Source organism: Gopherus evgoodei, chromosome 3, assembly GCF_007399415.2.
Source record: "Gopherus evgoodei ecotype Sinaloan lineage chromosome 3, rGopEvg1_v1.p, whole genome shotgun sequence".
Classification (NCBI taxonomy): domain Eukaryota; kingdom Metazoa; phylum Chordata; order Testudines; family Testudinidae; genus Gopherus; species Gopherus evgoodei.
This window is the reverse complement of record NC_044324.1, coordinates 186,915,134-186,940,237: the sequence shown is the minus strand read 5'-3', so window position 1 is coordinate 186,940,237 and position 25,104 is coordinate 186,915,134. Positions and strand designations below refer to the sequence as shown.

The window sequence follows — 25,104 nt, the reverse complement described above, 5'->3', positions numbered from 1 at the left end:
TTTTTTTTTTAACTTTTTTGTTTTCTTTTTATCACCTGTTTTTAGAACACTGAACTTGAAGTGTCTGCTTTGGAGGAAGAACTGGAAAAGCTAAAAGCTGAAAAGCAACCTATTGGAAATGTCCTAAAACAGCTTATAGTTGCTCTCTGTGCAGAAGAGGTAACTTGAGCAAGGCAGAGATAATTGCAAAGACTGAGCTATATTTAAAAGGAATGTAGATGACTATATTATGGATAGATGTAGTTAAGCAAGGACAAGCGCAGTGCTTGAGGTTTCAAGGTTTGATGCTTATAAATCAAACATAAGTGCAAAAAAGCAATTAAAGAGAAAGGTTAACTAATTTCAGCTACACCTTGAATGGCATGTTTTGGGGTTGCTGAAGTTTGTTTACGATAATCTGCAAAGTGAATGATAGTAACAGCTGTGATAGGTTTATCATACATGCCAAATGTCCTTTCAAGCCATGGCTCCGGTCTCTTATATCTAGATTGTCAAGCAACTGATACATGCAGTAGTCATTTGCAAGTCAAATATTACTAGGTTGTTAATGCAGGGATTGAAATTCCATTTTCCTGCTGGAGGAAAGCTCTTTCTGAGATAAAGAGGCTCTTGCCTTCATTTGGCTAGCGTCCAGCTGTAGCTCATATTCAGTTTAGTGTGTCTGCTATTTGTGGGATATCATCAGACTTTTGTCCAATTTCTTGTTCAGTATGATTTTGTCATATACCCATGGTTTTACAAAGAGCCATAACTGTGTTGAATATTATCGCACATTTTTCAGTATTGCTGTAAATCCAGCTTTTGGAGAGATTCTATTTCTCAAATAACTGTCTGTTATAATGCTGTACCTGAGACTATAAGAATAGTCTGATAAGTCATAAGCTTTAATATGGCACCCATTAAATTGCATAAACAACAACGCAAACTACATTATTTTAAAAGATTATGGCAAATGCTGAAGCAGCCTGTTCATTGATTAGATTATGAACTGGTTTCTTGTCTTAAAGTTTTTTCAATTTTGTGTTTCGGATATTGGTGCCTGATAAAATTAAAGCATGGCATTGTACATAAATATTAGTCCATGTTCCATAGTAAATCATGTTTGTAGTGCTGTGTGTGTCAACAATCAGTCTGTCATAAAACATTGTAGAAACTGCTATTAAAACTGGTAGACTAATGCCTAAAATACACCTTTCACTTAAGTTAAACTGAAACATTTTGGGAACAGGTGAATTTATTTTTTAAAATAACTTTTGTTATTAAAATTAAATACCAGCTTTGTTTCATGAACATGTTTTTTTAGTATTAAAACACTAAAACTTTTCATACAGCTACATACTGAACCCTAGCATTCATAATGTCGTATTGACTTTTTCCATGGTTCACATCTTTGCTCTGTTCCTCTTTTTTAGAATATGCAAAAAGCTCTTGAAGTGAAAGCCAAATACGAACCGGACATGGTTGTTGGTGGTTATGCAGCCTTGATAAATTTGTGCTGTCGACATGATAATGTGGAAGATGCAATGAACCTGAAAGAAGAAGTGTAAGTACACCGGCACTGAAACATGTCACAGAGATTTATGCTGATACACAGACCTTGTTGAATTAAGTAGGTTGAATATTAACCCCTTCATACATTTTTAATTAGTTTTCCCCCATGTGTATAATTCTTAAGAAAGATCAAGAATTTTTAAAACAAGCAATCCTTCTCAGATTATCACACTTCTGAAAGTGTGTGTGTGTGTGTGTGTGTGTGTGATCTTAAATAAGCAAATGATTATGTTTTTGTCAACAGCCTTTAGCCTTTAAATTCAGGTTTGTTTTTGAAAAGTGGTAATATAACTACATTTATATTGCATCAGAATAGCAATACTTTTAAGTGACATTATATTTTAAGACCTGTCAGCAAGCATTTCCTTTTTAAACCTCCACTTTCAGAGATTATATCTTGGTTGTGAAAATTAGCTCCCAGCTAAAATGTGTTACGCGTGGTTTGTCTGGGAGCAAATTGTCTTACAGAGCATTCTCCTTTCTTGTCCCTTTCCCGCCTCACCCCCCAAAAAATTAAAATTCAATTTTAATGTCGTAGTGAATCATGATAGTTATATATAGCTTTTGCATGCTTTTGATTCTCCTCCTTCCCTTGCTAAAATTTACTTTTACAGTGGAATTCAAGTCAGGTATCCATAATGTGAAGGGAGCTCTGTCAGTGTTGAGAGAGACACAAAATGGCTCACTTGTTAGGACTGGGAAACTTGCTATTGTGTATATGTAGTAACTCTTTCCATACTGTTTTTTTTTATGTAAATATCTCAGTAAGTAAGAGTCTGAGTTTTATAGTAGTGCTTCAAAGGTAGGTCAAGGTTCATCAATCTGCTGTGAGCTTATTATGGAGCTGCCAACAAATGCCTTAAAAAGCACCTTCCTCCCTTCCTCCTTCAATGCTCTTGGGAAAGTGACTAAATTAAAGAAACAATACTATGAATAGTAGAAATTGAAGGGGCTACAAAAGGTGGATGACTTTTTATGTTGAGTGCTATTTGTACTGTAATACTCAAAGACGGCGTGTTTGCAGGAAGAAGTTTCTGTCTTAAATATGGGAGCGGTGTGCCTTGTTCTTCCCTACTGTCAAATTGATAAAGACATCCCTTTTTATAATTCTCTGAAAAAGTTTATTTGCTGCCTATTATCCTTTTTTAAAGAGAAAAAATGTACTTCAATGGCAAACTTTGACTGTCAGATTCTCTCTGAAATATTTTAATCTAACTACTATGTAACTAATTCCATATCTTTGTTGCTTTGTCTTTAAGAATAACCCATCATTCTATATACTTTAAAAACTGAACTTCTATTAATGCAGTTTTTAATATATTCTAATTTTTAGCTTCCGTAAAGATTCATCTGTTGCTCTTGACACAAACAAGTACTTAGCTTTGGTGAAAGTCTTAGGAAAGCATGGCAGACTAGAAGGTAAGCCATTTGCTTTTAGTATAAGTTACTGCTGTATAATAAAGGTATCTTGCCAGTGGACTAAAAATGTGAGTTGATATTAATGGTATATCATGTCCTGCAAAGTGCTCGAACATTTTGCATACAAATTTGCATGTGAATTCAACCAGAGATGCTTGGACAGTACAGGCCATTAGTTTTAATGGATTGGCAAGCTTGTCATTTACATTTGCACAGCTCAGTGCTTTTTGCATTTCTGCAGCTAGTTTTTATTAGCATTGCTGTTTGGATTGAGTTTGAAGATCATGACTTATGGCACAAATTGCGTATGTGCCTAGACTAATGGCTTTGTTTTTGCTTAAGAAGGTCTGAAGGCTGAACATGGAACCTATAAACATAACCTTCTTGTAAGGGTCCAAACACTGCAGTAAAAATCCAGTAACTTGTTTTATGAAGTACTTCAATATTTTTTAATGTTGGTATTCATTTATATTTTATTTACATTACAGTTTAAAGTCTGTGTGATAGATTGATTTGTAATTTTGGCTTTTAATGAGTATATTGCATTCGATACCCCAACTGGATTCCTAGGTCTTTGCTGTAAATTATATGGACTTCATGCCTAATAATGTAAGAAGTTCTTAGGCTGATTGTTGTAACCTACAGGCTATTGCCAATTGTTTTAAAGAAGCGCTACAAAATCTAGCCAACCTAACTCAATCGTTCAGTTTTTAATCTTACATTATGGCTATTTTTTTTGTTAATGTAAAATTGCACCTTTTTTTCCTCATCAGATGTTTTCATTGAAATTTCACTTGACCACTTATTAGAATTATATTCAAAACCCTGCCCCCTTCCAAGTGACAATAAATTATATTCTGGTCTCCTCTACAGTGAAGAAGTATGGCTACATTTTCTGAGTAGCATTATTTTCTGTGGTACATTTGTGATCTGCAAAGTTCTTTTAAAACATTAGGCTGCTTTTATGTAAAGTGGTCAAAACATTTTGCCTGTGCAATAATTAAGAAAATTATAAAAATGCACTTATTCCATATCCCAAAATGTTTGTTTCTGCCTTCCTAATGAAGCTTAATGAACCTAATGTTTTAACATGCAGTCTGTTAGAAAGCTTTCATTGGCTCTCCTTGGCTAATTAGTATCGACACAGCAAACAGGCCCTATCGGTATCAGACCATTAGTCTGGCTGTATATTCAGTGTAAACACATCTTTATTATCTGGCCTCGTGACAAGCCATCTGCTAAAGAAACAATGGTGTGATTTAGCAGATGTTAGCATTGAACGATAAAAGCATCCATTTAGTGGGATCTTGCAGCTATAGGGCAGACTGTACAGGGTTATGTAGTGCAAAGTGGGCACACAGTTCCTATCTATAATTTGTAGTCAAAGTTGCAGTGAATGATAAAGCCATGCTATTCTGGATTTATAATTGTAGTCTCGTTTAGAAATACAAGTAGTAATTAACTTGAAATCGGCATTATACACCAAAATTTACATTCCTGCTGGGTTTGAAATGCTGTTTTAATAGCAGTTTGTTTTCCCTACATGAAATTACCTAAGGGTCTTTTGTGTTGTTTCATTGTAGATGCTATTAACATTCTAAAGGAGATGAAAGAGAAGAATATTCCTATCAAAGATACAACAGTCACATCCTTTTTCCACATCCTTAATGCTGCAGCCATGCGAGGTGAAGTTGAAACAGTGAATCGATTACATGAGTCCATTCTGACACTGGGCTTAGCAAAGCCTTCTACTAACCTCTGTGCCCCTCTGATTACTGTTCACCTTGAAAAGTAAGTTTTCTGAGGCTTGATATTAAGGGTAGGGTATGAGCTAATATTTGTTGATGTTACATGATTTATTTATTATATACATACACACAAACACAAGTGAAGATGTAGTATATTAAAGTAAAACTTTTTTGAGACTGTTTTAGATGGAACACTTTGAAAAACAGACCAATAGCTTTTTTTGTTAATTATATTTCATTTCATGGTGCCTACATGAGAGCTATGACTATGTCGCATAGACAAATTTAACACAATCAAAATTTGCTCACAGATTGGTTGTTTCAGATTTTAAGCCTTGCAATTGTGTTTGAATAAGGGATATTTGGTCATAGTATGCTACATACATCCCTAAGTTATTGAGACAAAAAGCATGTGTTCCCCACCCAAAAGATGTGCATATATTTCATTTTCACTGCCCATATCAATAACACTTATGTGGATTGAAATTAGGTTTCCTTGTCCACTAAGTAATTAGGCGAAAAGTTAAGAAATCTGATAGTACTCCCAAAGTATCACCATATAGTCTGGGTGCTCCAGTCCAAATATTTCCCATTACTTTTCCATTTGTACCAGTAGTATAATTCAACAGGAGAATGAACTCCATGCATTTGTTCTGGCAGGAACTAATTTTCATGCACTATGTGGCATATGTCCTTACATAGTCTTCTTAATATGAGAGACAGTTACTTGAGGAAGATTCCACATTTGAACTGTGTATAATTGGTCTTTATCACAGGAGTGTCAAGAATTAGGTCCCCCCCATCCCTCCAGCACACAGTCTCAAGTGTTCAATCTATTTCAAGTGTTCAGGCCTTTTCTTCTATCCATTGGTGCTGGAACTAGGGGTGCTGGAGGTGCGGCAGCACTCCCTGTCTTGAAGTGGTTTCCATCAAATGCAGGGTTTATGGTTTGGTTCAACGGCTCTCAGCACTCCCACTATACAAAGGACCCAGGACCCCTGCTTCTATCCATTTTGGATTCTGTCTCAATTAGTCAACAGTCTCTTCCAATTTGGTCACTGATTTAATATAAATATGTTCTTTTGTTTTTTTTTAAATAAGCCCTATGTAAAATATTACTGATGTATTCAGAATGCTATCTATTGAACAGTCAGTCAGCTTTCAAGAATATGTGCTTGCTAACACTGGAACATCCAGTTGTTGCAATATTAACTACCAGTGTTTGCTCTTATATGTGGGAAAAATCTTTCTCTATGACCTCATACGTATGTGCATGGTTTTGTAATATTTAATTTTATTATTTTGTATATTTTAAAAATTTGTCAAAATGGCCCAGTTATCTTTGTAGACCGTATGAAAGTTCTCTTCATAAAAATAAATATTCCAATACGTTTGCCAGCAGTCATGTGCTACACCCTTCTCAATCAGCAGCACAGGCTTTCTTTGGTGCAATTCACAGGATGGGACAGTTAATTATGATATTAGCTGCAATCATATATGTATAATACCAGTAAATATTTACTATTACATTTTTATACTGTATAGGAAGAACAATTTTCTGCATACTTTTTATATAATGACTTTCACAGCCTGTGGCATCCACAGACTTGTACACATTGTTACAATATCCTACATGTGTAGAGAAGATTGTATATAGTTGTTTCAAACAGTGTATGATCATGTAATTAAAGACCTTCATGTATATACAAAAAGGGGCAGAGTAAAGGTTGTATGTATAGCTTTAACTTTGTCATTTCCCAACTTTTTGTGATTTTGAGTGCTTGCACAATGACACTAATGAAAGATTAACTTAGTCTTTTAATAGAATTAGGTTCTTTTTTAAAAGTGAGAGATACACATTCCATAATGTGGAAATATTTGGCTAGAAAGCAGTGGAATGCACTATCCCAAATAAGTTAAAAGGTCTGCAAGAGTTAGCTCCTTCCCTGCTCCTCTCAGGAAGACTATGACAGAGTTTTTTCCCTTATTATGATAGGAAAAGCCTTGTTACTCCATCCTGACTTTTCTTCTTAAAAAGGAAGGAACAGTTTCTACTCAGACTTCCCAAAAAGTTCACATTCAGGAAGTGTTCAAGCCTGAGAAATTTGTTCCCAGAAGGTTGAAAAGTTTTGGAAAGTTATGATTGAACTGAGCATAGTGTTAGAATGGGTATAATTATACATGTCCTCTATAACATTTGCTCATCACTGTGGTTCCCAAGTGATTTGCTACTTGCCATGATATAGCTTCATGGCAGCACAGATGCAGGTGGTGAACTGCTGGAGTTAAGTTGCTGGTACAGTTTTGTAACTTCAGAAGTTTGGCAAGCCAGTGGGATGAGCTGCAGGATTTTCTAATGTTCCATGGAACTGGCTCTGCTGGTGCCATTTTTTACAAAAAATTATTAATTCCTGACATTGGTAGGATGGAAAGGAAAACCCTGTGACTGTTATGGAAGATTTAAACAACCGTAGTTTTAAAATGCTTACTCTTGCCTTATCAGTCTTTTTGGATTTACAACTAAGTTTTTACATCTTCCAAATCCGTTTCAGAGACTTGTTCCTCCTACAGACAGCATGCAAGATAGGAAAGATCTTCAGACCCTTCACATTCTTAACACTTTTTAAGGTGACAGTTCCCAATAAAATATTTTCTTAACAAAATCTGATGAATTAAAAAAGAGGTGTTCATTAAAGGGACAAATGTGGAGCAGTTGGACTCCTGTGATTGGTACAGCAGGGAGCCAGCCCCCCATTCTTATAGCCCACTTTAACCCTCCTACGAGGGGAATTTGGATGGTAAGTTCCCAGCAATGGATTTGTTGGAGGGACCTGGAGTGAAAAAGAGAGAGAGCTGATAAAAGCCCCCTAGGTAATTACAGAATAAATATGAGGTTACCTGCACTGTACATTAACTACCGGGTAGTCCCAGACATTTAATAATAAAGTTGCAACCTGATTAAACCCATGTCAAATATCTCCTGTCCTTCTTTTAGCATAGCAGACAACCCATTTTCTCTACCTCTCCACCCCCGGTCCTTTTATGGGTAGACAGGGAGGAAATTTTACTAACTAGTTCAAAAATAGATGATCATAGAAATAAATTTAACTTAAATAATAAAGACAGGTTTTTTTGTTTTTCCCAAGATAAAGCAATTATCTCAATTAAAGTAAAAATCCTTTAAAGTGATCTTAAAATGTATTAGCTTTATTCTTGGTGTGAGCAGTGTATTAGCTCAAGAAATGTAAATTCAGGAAATATTGCAAAAAACTACATATCTAATCTTCAATCCCTCATTCAAGATAATTCTTCTTTGAAGAGTATGGCAAAATATCCTAATCAGGATATTGACTTTGGATGTTTTTAATTTTGAGCAACCTGTCAAAATCTTCCATAGGAATATAATAAGTTGAAGATTGGGCTTAAAACTTATCTTATTTTTGAACTGATTCTTCCAGTTGCTGATAATGGGGAGAGGTTAATGCTGTGACTGTGTGTGTTACCTGTATAATATGAAAATCCTTGAGGATTTAGTGGGTAACTTTTTGGGTTATTCTTTGCTCTCCTCTATCAACTGTCAAAAGAAACCTGCTCAAACACTAACAGATTTACAAAACTGTAAAGAGGTTTGTGAAGCTAATATACTTCTGTGCTATACGGTGCTTTACAGGAGAGGAAGTAAACATCTACCACATCTGATGATTTTACTCGTACAAGATAGCTACTGCACAAGCAAACTTTTAAAATATAAATGTGAATGTTGTGTAAGGTAGAAACTCAGTTTCATTTGATTTATAAAGTTTCTCTAAAAATGGAATTATTTCAGATCTCAGTTTATATTTTATCTTCCCAGATTTAAAGAATAATATACTGCTAGTTAATTTATACATCCTGGATAAATACATACTTGAAACCCTTATCACATTTGCTACGAAAATTTCCGGGTAACTAAATATAAAATGTGCATTAAATCTGAATTATGTGGGCAAAATATGTAACTATTTTGTTAGTAGAGATCAGTGAACACAACCTGTTTAACTGGTAGAGTCATTTGAAAATACAGTCCAGTTACACCTTCTGGATATTTGTTTAAAAATGATCAAAATAGCAGTTTTAATTCATGCTGTTCACTAAAGGGCCTTGTGGGTTAATTTGTTCTGCAGTCTGTGTGAACACACATGCATTTCATTGGTGTTTCATATACCAGGTGTGTAGATGCAATCTGAATCCTCTGTTTGTCCGTAGTTCTTATCTAGGTTTCATAGACTTAAATACATGTATGGTTTTATGGACTAGAGATGATTCCTTGGTAAATACAGGACGTTTCATGACCTTTTAACTCATTAATTTTAAAAATAGGTAATATTTTAAAATATTGCTTACTTTAATCAATGACAGTTTTTTTTCTTATTTTCAACATCTTTAATCCAAATATTTATATTATTTCCGTATTTTTTTTCCTCCTAGTTTAAAACTCTTAAGTGCTGCAAGGAAATTAAGGAGGTTCGGCTCTTTTACTCCATTATTGCAATTAGGAATTTAGCATCATCAGTGCCAGAGGACAAAAGTGGTTCATTTGCCCTAGGGGGACAGGACAGTGATAAGATGATTTTTCGTCAAGGATCATTGGGTCGTAATTAAGTTACATTCATGGCTATTGCTTTTTGAAGGATGATTGGTAAATGACAGGCTTCATGTGCTTAATACGGACAGTGTTCACTAGGGTTTTTTTTCCCTCTGTCAGAAAATCCTGTTGAGCCTGATAATGTAAATGTGGCATTTTATTCTGAACAAAAGAGCAGGGAAATGAGCTATCTTGTCTAATCATTCAGTTGTTTAACACCGACTTCCAGTTTAGACTCAATTGGCTGGAAAGCACTTGACATGTGAAGTTAGTGCTGTTCGGAACGCATGTTTGAGTAAATTTTAAAGTAAGTGACAGCTAAATTGTACCTAGGGAAATTACAAAGCCTTCAACACAGTTAATTTTTTGGGGAGGATTAGTTGTAATTGCAACACCAGTCTCCTTGAAGATTCCTTGCTGTAGCTGATGAAGAGAAAAAAAAACATTTAGTTATTTCAAGAGCCCGTTTTAACAGAATAATTTTTGTAAAGCTGATTGTACCTTACTGATTTGATTTCTCTCCACGCTAACATCTGCTTCAGATTTGCAGCGAAGGATTTGTTTTAAGAGTTTTTGTTTTGTTTTGTTTTTTTTCCCCTTCCAGAGTCCCTTTTTTCTTTCTCCTTCTCTAGTGATTTCAGGTTTGAGAGCTTTTCAATCAGTAAACCCCTTAGGTAAATTGCCACTTCACTAAAGCTTTATGCATAACGTTGTAGCACTTCATTCCAATTAAAATCAATATTTGGAGTCTTTTTATCAAGCAGACTCTCTGCTTTGGAAAGTTGTTAGGTTTAGAGCTACATGCTGTAAGAGGGGAATGATTTATATAATTTTGAAATAGGAATGAGAGAAGAATTAGATGGTGGTCAGTCTTGTTACAGAGCCTTATCCTACAAACAGTTATTCTTGTCTGTAACTTTATTTATGGAAGTAGTCCTACTTAGTTCAGTGGTATTACATGTATAAGTGAAATTACCCACATGGTGTTTTTTCAGGATTGAAGAATTCACAAGTGCACCAGACAAAAGTAACTTGCCTCAGATTCTTACAAATAGAACAGTCTAAATTGCAGAGCAATGTCGAGTTAGAGCTGTCTTGTATTTGTGTGAGAGTCAAACATAATATGCTTAGGCTGCTTCTGTCATATAGGTTATGATAGCATACCTCCTTTTTTTAAATGAAGAGATTGCAATGAGAGAAGTAATATCTGAAATGCTTATGTGAAGTGTTTTTAAAAGAGAAATAGGAGTTTGCCCTTTAAAAAGAAGCATATATGGCATTTGTTGATACTAATAAAAAGTAAAATTTTAATAGTAGTTCACCCATAAAAACAAAACTCCCATTCTTTTCAATGATCCATGGATCATGTGAATTTATATTTAAAAACTTAGACCCCTACCTTGCATTGATGACCCCATGGAGACACAAGTTTGCTAACCTGGTTGTGAATGCTGCATCAGGGCTTTACTCTTTTGAGGTCTGATCCAAAGCCTGCTGAAGTCATTGAACACATTAATTAAAATGTGTTTGGGATCAGACACTTTATCCATTATATGAACCTTTGAGATGTAAATTTGGATACTGATGAATATATAAATTGTATAGGAAGATTGTGTCCAATAAGATTTTTAGACATTAACTTGGACCTGTCTGGTTATTTGCGCACACATTTTGTTCTAAATGTAACTTACAAAAAATAATATTCATACAGTTCAATTAAAATGCAGAACTGTTGTAAGATTTAGCAATATGTGCATTCAGAACATTAACATAATCTTAAAAATAAATTCAATTTTAAGGCTGTTTAGTAAGTTCTTGTTTTGTCAGTGGCTTTTTTCTGCTGAATTATTAACAACTACTCCTCACAAAAATACTTGCTCGTCGGAAAAAAAAATCCTCTTGAAACAATTGCATTTTGTATAACAATTAAGACACTATGATTTATTCTTCAAATTATAGTAACCCAAGCACAAAGCCATTTAAGCCTGACAGGTTTAGTTTTTGCAATTCCAGTAGCGTTAAGTTCCATTTGTATTATAAACGTGTATTCTGGAGCTATGTTTATTTTCCTTTATTTTGCATTTTATAATCGTTGACATCCAATCCTATACATTTACCTTATAAATGTTGTCTTACAGTAAATTGTGGTTGGGTAGCCTTATAAAACAAAAGCTCGCCTGCAGTGTTGTTCTAAGGAAATTTGAGACAGATATAGTAGATTTTTATCACTTTAAACTGAAGTTATAATGCACTGGTCTCATTATTGAGCTTAAACTTATTTTGGGGGCCTGAGTCTGGAAACATTTTGTATGTTGTATCAGCAGGAAACACCATAACATGTATATTGTTTCCATTTTCTTTTTATTGGCTTTTTTTTATTCTGCACACACAGTATAAATAGCTTCAGAATCATACATTTAGAGACCAAAAACTATTAATGTGTCTGATTGACATTCCAGTTATTCATTCATTTACCAATAGCTTTGACCTAAAAGAGTCACTTTAATGCTGTGGGTATACAGCTGAGACAATACTATTGCAGTTTCAGAATCAATCTGAGCTGAATTTACAACTGAAAATTTTAATTTATATGTGTAAGTGCTGTTGTGCCTCACAAGAATTTGAGTAGTTTTTAATAAAAACTGATTTTAAAGGTATTAAACTGAACTTGAATCTAAAGCAGAAGAAAATACTGATTATATGAAGCTTTATATCCATCTATATTTCATCCATAGTATTTCTCTTGTATGACAGTAATCTAGTCTGCAACATCTACTTGCAGTTTTGAAATTAACCTGTAATTTAGTCTTCACCCCAAATGACAAAAATTCAAATGACTCTGTGGGGTGCCAGAAGATGCACTGTAAACAGGGCTTAGTAAGGGGATAAGGTAGAGATCTGTCAAGTTAGGCTCATTTTCACAGTGTCAGTAATATTACAATAACATTAACATTTCTTCTGCATTTATATTTTACTTTTTAATACATTTCAAAAGATTAATATAGATGAAATAGTAATAAAATCAAGGGCAATGTAAAATTTTGATTAACTAGAATGATACAAAACTAACACATACCATATTAAATGGATTAAAAACTGGCTAACTGATAGGTCTCAACATGTAATGTAAACAGGGAATAATTACTTAGCAGGTATGTTTCTAGTGCGATTTCCCAGAGGTTAGGTTTTAGCTCTGTGCGATTTAATGTTTATCAGTGGCCTGGAGGACAACATAAAATCATCACTAATACAGTTTGCAGATGACAAATATTGAGATGGGGTAAATAATGAAGAGACCAAATCACTGATGCAGAGTAATCTGGATCAGTTAGTAAGATGGACAGAATAAAACCATACATTTTAATACAGCCAACTGTGAAGTTATACATCTAGAATCAAAGAATACAGGCTATATTTACAGAATGGGAGGCTCAATCCTGGGGAGCAGTAACTTGGAAAAAAGCTTGGGGTAACATGGATAATCAGCTGCATGTGAACTTCCTGTGCTATCCTGTGGCCACTCAGGCAGTGTGAGTACCACTGAAAGTCAGCTTGCGTGCCACAGGTTGCCTACCCCTAGGCTAATGCAATCCTTGGGTGCATAATCAGGCGAATCTCAAGTAGGAGTAAGGAGGTTACCTATGTATTTGTGATGGGTGTGATCTCTACTGGAATATTGTGTCCCGTTCTGGTGTCCACAGTTTCAAGAAGGATGTTGATAAATTGAAGGGGATTCAGAGAAGAGCCATGAGAATGATTAAAGGACGAAAACATCCCCTATAGTGGAAAAACTCAAGGCGATCAGACTACTTATCTTTTGAAAGAGAAGTTTAAGGGGTAGTTTGATCACATGTATCTACATGGGGAACAGAAATTCGAAATTAAAAGCGCCTTTACCCTATCAGACTAGGGTATAACAAGGTCCAGTGGCTGGAAGTTGAAACTAGACAAATTCCGATTAGAAATCAAGTGCAAATTTTTAACAGTGAGAGTAACAAACCTTCGGAACAACTTACCAAATGATACATTGATTCTCCATCACAGGAAATTTCAAAATCAAGATTGGATGTTTTTCTAAAAGACATTCCCAAGTTCAAACAAAAAATAATTCAGGGAAGTCCTAGGGCCTGTCTTAGGCAAGAGGTCAGTGTAGATGATCAGTGGTCTCTTCTGGCCTTATTGGTGAACATTTGTGCAAGAGAAAAAATATGAACAATTTTTGGAAGTGAATTAACTTTAAATGACAATATCATTTCCTTAATTCGGGCTTATGAAATACTGTTGAGGAAGTGCTCAATAGAAGTTGCTTCAAAAATTATTTTTACTGTGTCAGGTCTACAGTATGGATTTACCACCTGCTGTAAACAGACTTCAGACATACATGTTTCTTAGCCACCTAGTCCTTCCCATTTTTACTAGCCTTTATCTGGTTGCCTTGCAAAATATACAAAGGATCAAGTATCACACACAACAAATGTTGATTTTTTTTGCTCCACGGATTATTTTTACATATTTTTCCCATACCAACCCTCTGCACTCCAAACTGTTTCTTTCAACCTCCTATTTCCATATGACTTTGCTACACTGGTCTCTCTAAGCACTGATTTCTCCTCACCCTCTGCTCTATTTCAGCTGTTGTCCTGTGCTTTGTATGTTTGATTGTAAGCTCTTTAGAAGACAGACTGTTTGATCTGATTTGCATTCTCTTTTAAAAAATGCTATTTACCTTTACAGTGCTATACAGATTCTTAATTATTTTAAAACTCTTCTTGTTGAGTATATTTTAAAAAAATATTGGTGTTTGAAGTTACTATGACTTGCATAAAAACTTTGCATACATAGGGCTATGGCTATAGTGTAATTCTGCTTGGAATCTGTCCTTTTTGCACAAGGATACTAAAAATAAAAGTTTTAATTTAAAAGAGAGCTTCTAGTCCTCAAAATTGTGAGGATAACTTTGAAAATGTAAACCAGTTCAGTGATTTGTACCCAAATGTGCAAGCGATGCGGTCTGAGGTGAAGCTCTAGTCACATGATCAATATTTCTATAGGATGTTTGTCCATCTGTGGAGAAATTCAGTCTGTATTGCCAAAATAGGACAGTCTATCATTAAATATGTTAATTTGAAAACTTCTGTACCTGTTAACTTTTAAAATATATATTAGGTCTGTAAAATGATTTTAAAAAATGAATTGCGATTAATCACACAATTAAAAAAAGTAATCTCGATTAATTGCGCAATTAATCACACTGTTAAACAGTAATAGAATGCCATTTATTTAAATATTTTTTGATGTTTTCTACATTTTCAAATATATTGATTTCAGTTACAACACAGAATACAATGTGTACAGTGGTCACTTTATATTTATTTATTACTAGTATTTGCGCTGTAAAAAAACACAAGGAAGTGTTTTTCAATTCACCTGATACATACCCTACTGCAATCTCTTTATCATGAAAGTTGAACTTACTAATGTAGAGTTATCTACAAAAAAAAAACAAAACTGCATTCAAAATTAAAACACCGTAAAATTTTAGAGCCTACACAGCCACTCAGTTCTACTTCAGTCAAACCCTCAAACAAATTTGGTTACAATTTGCAGGAGATAATGCTGCCCACTTCATTTTTACAGTGTCACCAGAGTGTTAGAACAGGCGTTTGTATGACACTTTTGTAACCGGCATTGCATGGCACTTTTGTAGCCAGCATTGCAAAATATTTACATGCCAGCTAAACATTTGTATGCCCCTTCATGCTTTGGCCACCATTCCAAAGGACATGCTTCCATGCTGATGATGCTCATTGAAAAAAATAAGCATTAATTAAATTTCTGATAGAGCTCCTTGGGGCAGAATTGTATGTCCCCTGCACTGTTTTACCCTCATTCTACCATATATTTCCTGTTATAGCAGTCTCCGATGATGGCCCAGTACATGTTGTTCATTTTAAGAACACTTTCACTGTAGATTTGACAAAATGCAAAGAAGGTACCAAGGTGAGATTTCTAAAGATAGCTGCAGCCCTTGACCCAAAGTTTAAGAATCTGAAGTGCCTCCCAAAATCTGAGAGGGATGAAGTGTGGAGCTTGCTTTTAGAGGTCTTAAAAGAGCAGCACTCCAGTGCGGAAACTACAGAACCCAAACCACCAAAAAACAAAATCAGCCTTCTGCTGGTGGCATCTGACTCAGATAATGAGAATGAATATGCATCAGTCTGCACTGCTTTGGATTTTTATCGAGCAGAACCCATCATCAGCATGAACGCATGTCCTCTGGAATGGTGGTGAAGCATGAATCTTTAGTGCATCTGGCAGGTAAATATGTTGCAACACCAGCTACAACAATGCCACGAGAACGCCTGTTCTCACTTTCAGGTGACATTATAAACAAGAAGCAGGCAGCATTATCTCCTGCAAATGTAAACAAACTTGTTTGAGCGATTGGATGAACGAGAAATAAGACTGCGTGGACTTGCAGGCTCTAAAATGTTACATTGTTTTATTTTTGAATGCAGGTTTTTTTAATCAATACTTCTACATTTGTAAGTTCAACTTCCATGATAAAGAGATTGCATTATAGTACGTGTATTAGGTGAATTAAAAATACTATTTCTTTTGGTTTTTGCAGTGCAAATACTTGTAATAAAAAATAAATATAAAGTGAGCACTGTACACTTTGTTCTGTGTTGTAATTGAAATTAATATATCTGAAAATGTAGAAAACATCCAAAATATTTAATAAATCTAAATTAGTTTTCCATTGTTTAACAGTGCGAATAATCATGATTTATTTTTTTGAGTTAATCGCATGAATTAACTGTGATTATTTGTCGGCCCTAATATAAATATAAAATTCAAACTGACTCTGGGATGTGGAAAATTTTCTGAATGGACAGTGTTTCTTAATGGCCTGTTATTAAGGAGTCTGTGTAAAAATCCTTATGCTATCAGATGAATTTTAGTTGAAACCCTAAGCCATACTGTACTGTTATTGTGCAAACTTTTCTTATAGGCTGTTATCATTTTAACTTAAATTGTGTACCTTTTTTTCATAAGGGATGACGTACCTTCTGCTCTGGAAGCTACCATTGACTGTTGTAAAAAGTATGGCAAGATGCCTAGGCTCCATGACATCTTGTGCAGGCTAATAGAACAAGGAAATACTGATCTTCTCCAGAAAGGTTAGTTGGATATAGTCAAATATTGTTGGTTGGGTTATTTTGGATTCTTTATGGAGGTGGTGGTTTAGTTTAGTTTAGTTTTTGGTTATCTTTACATCAGGCTGTGCAGACAGTGGGAGGATGCATAGAATATATGTGCATAACTTTAAAGCTTTCAGCAACATCCAGGTGTCCTTTTTGCAAATTGAAAAAATTAAGTTTATTTTAAGTATGAAGGAACCTAATGTTTCCACAACCGAATGCCTAGCTATTAACAGAAGGCTGCTATAATGGAATATATGTCAGTCTGTTGGTGTTGACACACCCTAACTTTTTCTATGTCTCTCCCTCAACATTTTTAAGAAATCCTAAATCCTTGTCATCTGCAGCAATATAGAATGCCAATTTATAATCTGTTAATGCTGCTAAATTTAATTATTATTAACTATAATGCAGATTAGCAAGAGTACTTGAAGTATATTTAACCTTGAGCTGCAATTGTCCTCATTCTTAGTAACTCTTTCCAGAAAATTATTTCCCCATCCTTTATTTTGTGTTTTGTCAGGTGTGAGAGATCTTATTTGTTAGATTATTTCTGACATCTGTTTTTAAAATGCTTCCCAGTTATTAAACAGACAATGAAATGAGTTTTCTTTTCTCTATAGCCATGGACTTTGTGAGTCAAGAACGAGGTGAAATGACGATGCTCTATGATATCTTCTTTGCCTTCCTGAATACAGGAAAATACAAAGAGGCCAAGAAGATTATTGAGGTGGGTTTTTAACTACAGTACTCTAATCATGCAGCTATTTAGACTCTGAATGAGAATACATTTAAAAAATTTAACCTTTAATTAGTCTTGTTCTGATTCATGTTAATAAAATTCAATCCCAATAATGAAGGGGGGAAAAAACAGAGAACTCGGCCAGCTTCTTTATTATGTATAATTACAGTTCAGAAGAGAGAGAGTCTGATTGTATATTGAAATTGTTTCCTTCCTTTATCAAATTCATGTTACATATCAAAATGATATTTGCGTATTAAATCTCGGATTGTGGAACAATTAAATTAAACTGGCATTCCTGGGTGTAAAGTTACTAATCCTCTTTCCCAAGGAATTCTTTGTTCTTAAAAGCACTGGAATTTAATTTGCTGCAGACCATACTCAGATTTATTTGTAATGCTTGTCTACAAGTTAATCAGCCAAATAAGTACTGTCTGCTACTGTTTGGCATTTAATTTAGAATTTTTTTTAAACCATGGTAAGCAGCTTATAGAAAGTGGTAGGTGACAAACTTGGTCTATTTAGGATTAGTATATTTTATCTAGACTTGATTGAAATTTTGCTTACTGACATTGATAAGTCAAAAGGGCAACTGCAGAGCCTGCCCAGATTGTGATTTTTTTTTTTCCTTAGCGGGGGGTGTGGGTGTGTGTGTGTGTGTGTGTGTGTGTGTGTGTGTGTGTGTGTGTGTGTGTAAACTCTGCATTACTTGTCCGGTTTACATTGTAAGGGGAGAGTCTTCAGAAAATGAAACTTTTGTTGTCGTCTTTCATTGAACTTTCTTTTGTGAAATACCTTTTTTCCTTTAGGGGTTATCTCCTGAAGAAAAAAATACATGAGATAACAGAAATCCTCATCTGAATCATTAGACATAAAAATCTTGCATACAAATTATGTTAACTGGTTTTTTCTTTAGTCCTCTGATGGTAGGACGAAACTGTATCTTTTTAGCAAATTTTGTAGAAAAGCAGTAGTCCTAAATGTAGTGAGCTTTTGATGCTTTAATAGCTTTATTATGATAAAATACAGAAAAGAATACAATTCAGTTATTAACAAGGGCTGAAGAGGGGTTTATTATAAGGGTGTGACTGAAATACAAGAGAAAATAAAAAAGGAATAAGAAGGATCAAACTTGTTGTGGGATGTTTAGAAGTGAAATGAATGCCAAAGGAAATATAAGACATTTTGCCATTTTCTGTGTTTTTACTAGCTGTTTCTTTGGATTTAATAGACTTTTCTTTCAGAGTTTTTTCGAATGTGTTCTTGAATTTTTTGTGCACTGATGGTAATTTCTTTATCTTAAAAAAATACTTTGTTCAGAGACTATTTCAATCACATTTGAAATTAACCAGACAGTAAACAAATTATCTTGTTTGATTTGGTTTGAAAACCTACTTCTCTGTATAAATTAGCTGTTACCAATTTACCTCTCCTGTTTCTTTGAGAATTAAGAAGAAATGAGTAAGTTAACTTTGTGGTGATTGACCATGAAATGTTAAAAACCAGCAAGAATCAGAGATTCTGGCATAAACCCCAATACTGTTATCAAAAGATCAGATGGACATCTGGCTGTCTTGCTTGTCTTTTTGTGGTCATTGGATTAGGATTTCCAAGTCTTGTGTAACCTTTACAAAGTCTGATTTGGTCCTTTTGTATATGTGGGTTACATTTTTTCTAAACAAAGGTTTGTTTTAGTAAATACTGAACTATTCCTTGTTTTGTATATAATAACAAAGGTAAATTCTAAACATCTCCGTTTATAATGAAACAGATAATCAGGGCTATTTAGTGTTCCCTCGCTAAAGATGTTGACTGAAACTGAAGGTTACCATACAGAGCTATTGCCTTGGGAACTGAGAAAGTGATGATCAGAGAGAATATAATGCCTCAAGCTATTATTGCCCAGTGGAGATCACTACTTCAGCCTAGTGTTGTGTTATTTAGAGAGCCCACATGTGTGGTGGACACTTTACAGACTAATAAAAAATATAGTCATGGCCACCTTGAAAAACTTGCAACCCAGGACCCCGATCCTACAACGAGTTTGGGGTCTAAACCTTCAGCAATATAGGTGAATAACAATAGTGGGGAAGGAGTGAGGGGAGGGGTGGAGATGAGAAGGGATACAAGAAGTCAGATCATGGAGTTGCAAATGTTTATGTGCAGGTATTGGTGGTTAGAAATATAATTACTTTTTAAATGTAGGTTGCTTGATTATTAACCAAACTAGTTTAATTTTGTGGTAGACAGAGATGAAATGATGGTTAGAGGATGGAGGGCAGTTAGAGGGCATTTAGTAGCAGGAGAGATTGGAGGGGCAGCAAGACTGAGATAGGAATGGTAGGCTAATGGTAGATAGAAAAAGGCAGAGGTAAAGATCAATTGCAACAAAACAAGAACAAAAGTGGAGGGCAAAGTAAGGCAGTGCAGAGGCAAAACTGACCAGTGGCATTACAATAGATACATCTGAGGAAGTGGTAGCAGAGTCTTTTTTAATGATTGCTGGAGGATTCTGGTGATGGTGTTCTGCTGAAGTGTGCTGAGCAATAGAGTACAGGTTCTGATCTTGAGAGGGTTGAAATGTGGTCCAGTAGTTTGGTTTGTAGTTCCTTTGGGACTTGGTGGTGCCAGGTGAGACAGTTTTGACACACAGGGGCAGGAGAGTTGGAAGGCCTAATTTAGTCGAGCCTTTCCCACTGCTGTTGCTTGTGGTCTTCGGGGAAGCAGGACTCTGAAGCTGTGTCGCAGACAGGTTGTTACTGAAATCAGTTGTCTTTAGGCAGGGAATTCTGGGGAAGGAGGAGGAAGACTGTAGTTGCTGTAGTGCAGGCCTAATATTGCTCCAGGGTTCAGTCTTTTGCTGTGCACCCACTGACAACAGCCAGGTTCCTCACAGTATTGTCAGAGGAGGGGTTCACAACATGTTTAAGTGACCAGATGTTTAGACAGGTACCTTTCTCTCACTTCCTTTTCTCCAGGGTGCCAAACAGTGAATTTCCCCAGTAAATCACCAAGTTCAGTTCAGGTTGCCTTAGGGAAAAGAACATTGTTGGAGAAAATAAAGGCAATTAGAATCAAAATAAATATTAAGTGGAGTTTAAACACACTAAAACTAAAGATTAAAAACATATAAGTGTAATGAACTAGCCCCAAAACTTAAGATATACTTATTAAATGGGGTGAAAAAATATACATCTTAGAAAATCCTTTTGCTTAACTCTTGTCTTTAATAATAATAATAATAATAATAATAATTAATAAACCATGTTGTCCAGCTTCAGTCTGTGTGTCTAATCAAAATCTCATTCACACAGAGGTCTCTTAGGTAGTCTCTTGTTTCTCTCCAGAGTTGTTAGATACAATGTTTGGTTTTAGAATGTGGTGTGGTCATTTTGTGCTGCATTACTGGTATACTCTGACTGGTAACTCAGTGTAACTAGTAAGAGGAGGATCACCCTGTGTAGGAATCCTTCAGTGACAGAGGGCTATTGCAGCCTCTATTGCAAGGGTCCCCAACGTGGTGCCTCTGGATGGCGCTGCTTGTCAGCGGCAACGCCTATTGATGTTGCCGCTTGTCGGCAGCATTTCAGCGGATGCTCATCCACCGCCACAGTCCTCCATGGCTCGTCATCTGGTGCCCGCCAGATGAAAAAGGTTGGGGACCACTGCTCAGTAGCATCACTTCTCTCTGTTGCCAACATAGCAGATGTGACTAGAGCAAAGGATGCATGTTTGGAGTTTTGTTACATTCTGCCAACCCCTGGTTGCCATTTTGGTCATTGTCAGTTGGCATAACAGCATCCTTTAGACTATGCAAAATTATGTTTGGGGACTAGACTGCCACACAGTTGACTTAGGACCAGGGGAATGGAGGAGGGAACTTTATAACACTTGGATATTTCTCCTCTCCGCTCATCCTTCAACACATCATCATACCACATGTGCTCCGTGGTTATAATATATAGGGGCTTATTCTTTAACAATTCTGTTATTGTAGTGCTGTTACATCACCTCTGTGTAGTTTGAATACACTTGCTTTGACTGCTGCTTCGTTCTAGCCCCTAACTTAACTTGTTAGGCCATCTCCTCTTAGTTCTTCATGTGCAGTCCTGCATACACAGCAATTAATCTGAACAGTTACATTTTCAGACTGGCCTTTTCCCTCTTATAATCATGCTCAATGCTGTCATTAGAAATGTGTGGTGAAGCAGCGTCTAGCTACTCCACTTATTTGGTCTAGTTTAAATTGCGGCTGAAACTATAGTTATGTGCAAGTGTACACCAAGACAAACTTTCTTCACCGCTGGTTCAAAAAACAGTGGTTGAAATCTACTCAGAGCAAGTCTTAACCATATTTTTCTGGAACAGAGATGAACAATGTGTTGTAGACTCTACCTACAGCTAAGCCATGTGCAGCTGTGAACCAGTGCTAAATCTATTATCATCAGCAGTGTGTGCTGTTTCTAATACAAAAAAGTTAAGTGAAGTCACCACTACAAATTATTCATGCAGGGACTTCCTTGGTTCAAAATTATAAGATAAACTGTTCACATATGATAATTGCTTTGAAGAAAATCAGAGCCCAAAAGGTAAATGTCCATAGCTCATTGAGAAAATGAGTTTCTGCTGCAACATACATGTTGGAAGATGTGCAAGGGAAGGGGAAAGAAATGGGTTGCTAAATGAAAGTGCAATGTTATCAAGTGAAGCAGCTTAGTCCATTGCTCTTTGGTCAGTCATTGCAAAGCAGAAACAGTTGGAACAGCTAGGAGAATAATGATGCAAACCTTTCCAAGCTAATTGAAGGGTATAATAAAATGAATGTGAAGATTAAAAGTGTAGGTACACACTTATTTTAGGATATGTACTTGGATAAAATTAGGTCTTCGAAGATACGGAATACTATTTTCAAAAGTGCCCAAGTCCCATTTTCAAATGTTGAAAGTTAGTGGGACTTAGGCTCCCAGTGCCTTAGTCACTTCTGAAAATGAGACTTAAATTCCTAAATCAGCTAGCTCTTCTGAAAAAATTACTTGTACATGGTCAGGAAAATATTAAGTGATGTTTGAAAGTGCTAGCTGAAACTTATTTGAAAGAGAACCTCTTCAAGTTGATGTGAATTCATCTCATGTTTGAGTGCTCTGAAAAAAACCACCGCTTGAAAGATAGAGGTAACTGAGCACAGATGAGAAAAACTTATTAACTACCTCCTCCCAAGTGAAAAACATGGAGCTGTGCCATTTGTAATCTGACCTTTTGTACTCATTTTTACATTATTTGTAAACACTTGCAATTGCTAAGGTAGATAAGTGCAAGAGAGTGAAAGCTTGATTTCATACATACAAGGAATATGTAAACTCAGCTGTACTAAAAAGAGAATAATTGTTTCATAGGAAGACTTAATAGAGACATGCTGGTAAATTTCTTTCTTGCTAAAGTCAATTTATTTCTCCCAGAAAAAGATTTACTAAAACACAGAAAACTATATATAAAACAAAACAAAAAAACAGATTGATAACTTGTACATTGCTGTTGTAAATGAAATAGAAGTAGTAGGAGCCATTCCTTACTAAAGTTCAGTGCAGTTAGCATGTGTTTAAGTTAACTGAAGTTCTTATTTCTTAAGTTCTTGTCTTTGTTTTTTATAAAAGTACAGCGGCAGCTAGGAACTGAAGTGCTTTGTCATGGCAGTGTGTAATGCACAATGTAAATAAAGCAGTACTGCAATTTTAGTGTTACAGGGACAGGTAGCAATGGCTGTAGTTAAAGTAGTTTTGATACTTGTCATTAGAAGACCTTGTTTTCAGTGGCTTATGGCTTTGCCAAACTCTAATTGTCCGGACTGAAATTTTCCATGCATTACCTATCTGAGGCTGACTTTTTAAAAAAAGTTTTTCAACAAAAATATATCATCCATTTCTGAAAACAAGATTACAGGAAAATGTTCTGTTAAAAATCTTGGTTTCATTGGTAAGCACTAGCATCTCCTACATAAAACAACCTTGACTTGCTCCCAGAACACAATCTATCTCATACACTGAATGAGACATAAGGCCCTGTTGAATAAATAGTATATATTCATGTAGTTAAAGACTGTATCACAGTACATATGCATACGAGGGCTGAATTAAAAGTGTACAGACAACCATAATTCTGGCATTTTCTAGTTTTGAATGCTTGGTTTTACAACGTTAACGTTCTTTTGCTAGTTTTTTGGATGTCATTGTAGATACAATATTAATAAATTTCCTAAACCATGGACTAGAAGGATTATCAAAACCCATAAGATACCATTGTAAGTTAGATGGATTTATGTACAAGTAAATCATGTTTATTAGGGCTGTCAGTTAATCCTACTTAACTTACGCGATTTACTCTGAAAATTAATCGCAATTAAAAAATTGTGATTAGTCGCAGTTTTAATCAGACTGTTAAACAATAGAATACTAATTGAAATTTACTAAATATTTTTGGATGTTTTTCTACAATTTCAAATATATTGATTTAAATTACAACACAGAATACAAAGTGTACAGTGCTCACTTTATAGTATTATTTTTATTACAAATATTTGCACTGTAAAAATAAGTTTTTTCAATTCACATCATACAAATATTGTAGTGCAATCTCTTTATTGTGAAAGTGCAACTAACAGATGTAGATATTTTTTGTTACATAACTGCACTCTAAAACAAAACAATGCAAAACTTTAGAGCCAATAAGTTCACTCAGTGTTAATTCTTGTTCAGCCAATTGTTAAGACAAACAAGTTTGTTTACATTTACAGGAGATAATGCTGCCAACTTCTTATTTACAATGTCACCAGAAAATGAGAGTTTGCATAAGACTTTTGTAGCTGGCATTGCAAAGTATTTACATGCCAGATATGCTAACATTCGTATGCCCCTTCAGGCTTAGGCCACCATTCCAGAGGACATGCTTCCAGGCTGATGATGCTCATTTAAAAAAAATGCATTAATTGAAGTTGTGACTGAACTCTTCAGGGGAGAATTATACCTCTCTGGCTCTATTTTCCCCGCATTCTGTCATATATTTCATGTTATATTAGTCTTGGATGATGATTCAGCACATGTTCATTTTAAGAACTGATTTCACAAAATGCAAATAAGGTACCAATGTGAGATTTCTAAAGATAGCTACAAAAACAACGAGGAGTCCGGTGGCACCTTAAAGACTAACAGATTTATTTGGGCATAAGCTTTTGTGGGTAAAAAACCCCACTTCTTCAGATGCATGGCACTCAACCCAAGGTTTAATAATCTGAAGTGCCTTCCAAAATCTGAGAAGGGTGAGGTGTGGAGCATGCTTTCAGAAGTCTTAAAAGAGCAACATTCCTACGCGGAAACTACAGAATCTGAACCACCAAAATAGAAAATCAACCTTCTGCTGGTGGCCTCTGACTCATGATGATGAAAATGAACGTGCGTTGGTCCACACTGCTTTGGGTTTTTATCAAGCAGAACCTGTCATCAGCATGGACGCATGTCCTCTGGAATGGTGGTGGAAGCATGAAGGGACATATGAATCTTTAGTGCATCTGGGATGTAAATATCTTGCAACTCCGTCTACAACTATGCAAAATCCATGTCTCACTTTCAGGCAGCATTATCTCCTGCAAATGTAAACAAATTTGTTTGTCTAAGCCACTGGCTGAACAAGAAATACGACTGAGTGTACTTGTAGGCTTTAAAGTTTTATATTGTTTTATTTTTGAATGCAGCTTTTTGTACATAATTCTACATTTGTAAGTTCAGCTTTCATGATAGAGATTTCATTACAGTACTTGTATTAGGT

At 35.4% G+C, this 25,104-nt stretch overlaps 1 protein-coding gene across 1 annotated transcript in view; it reads left to right on the top strand.

Annotated features, from left to right (window-relative positions):
• Positions 1 to 25,104, top strand: part of LRPPRC (leucine rich pentatricopeptide repeat containing) — a 164,957-nt gene that overhangs the window by 55,509 nt on the left and 84,344 nt on the right. The window contains exons 20-25 of the mRNA XM_030557665.1: positions 46 to 159; positions 1,413 to 1,543; positions 2,885 to 2,970; positions 4,554 to 4,761; positions 16,402 to 16,526; positions 17,171 to 17,277. Coding sequence (XP_030413525.1) covers positions 46 to 159; positions 1,413 to 1,543; positions 2,885 to 2,970; positions 4,554 to 4,761; positions 16,402 to 16,526; positions 17,171 to 17,277 — 771 coding nt within the window. The remainder of the gene's footprint in view (positions 1 to 45; positions 160 to 1,412; positions 1,544 to 2,884; positions 2,971 to 4,553; positions 4,762 to 16,401; positions 16,527 to 17,170; positions 17,278 to 25,104) is intronic.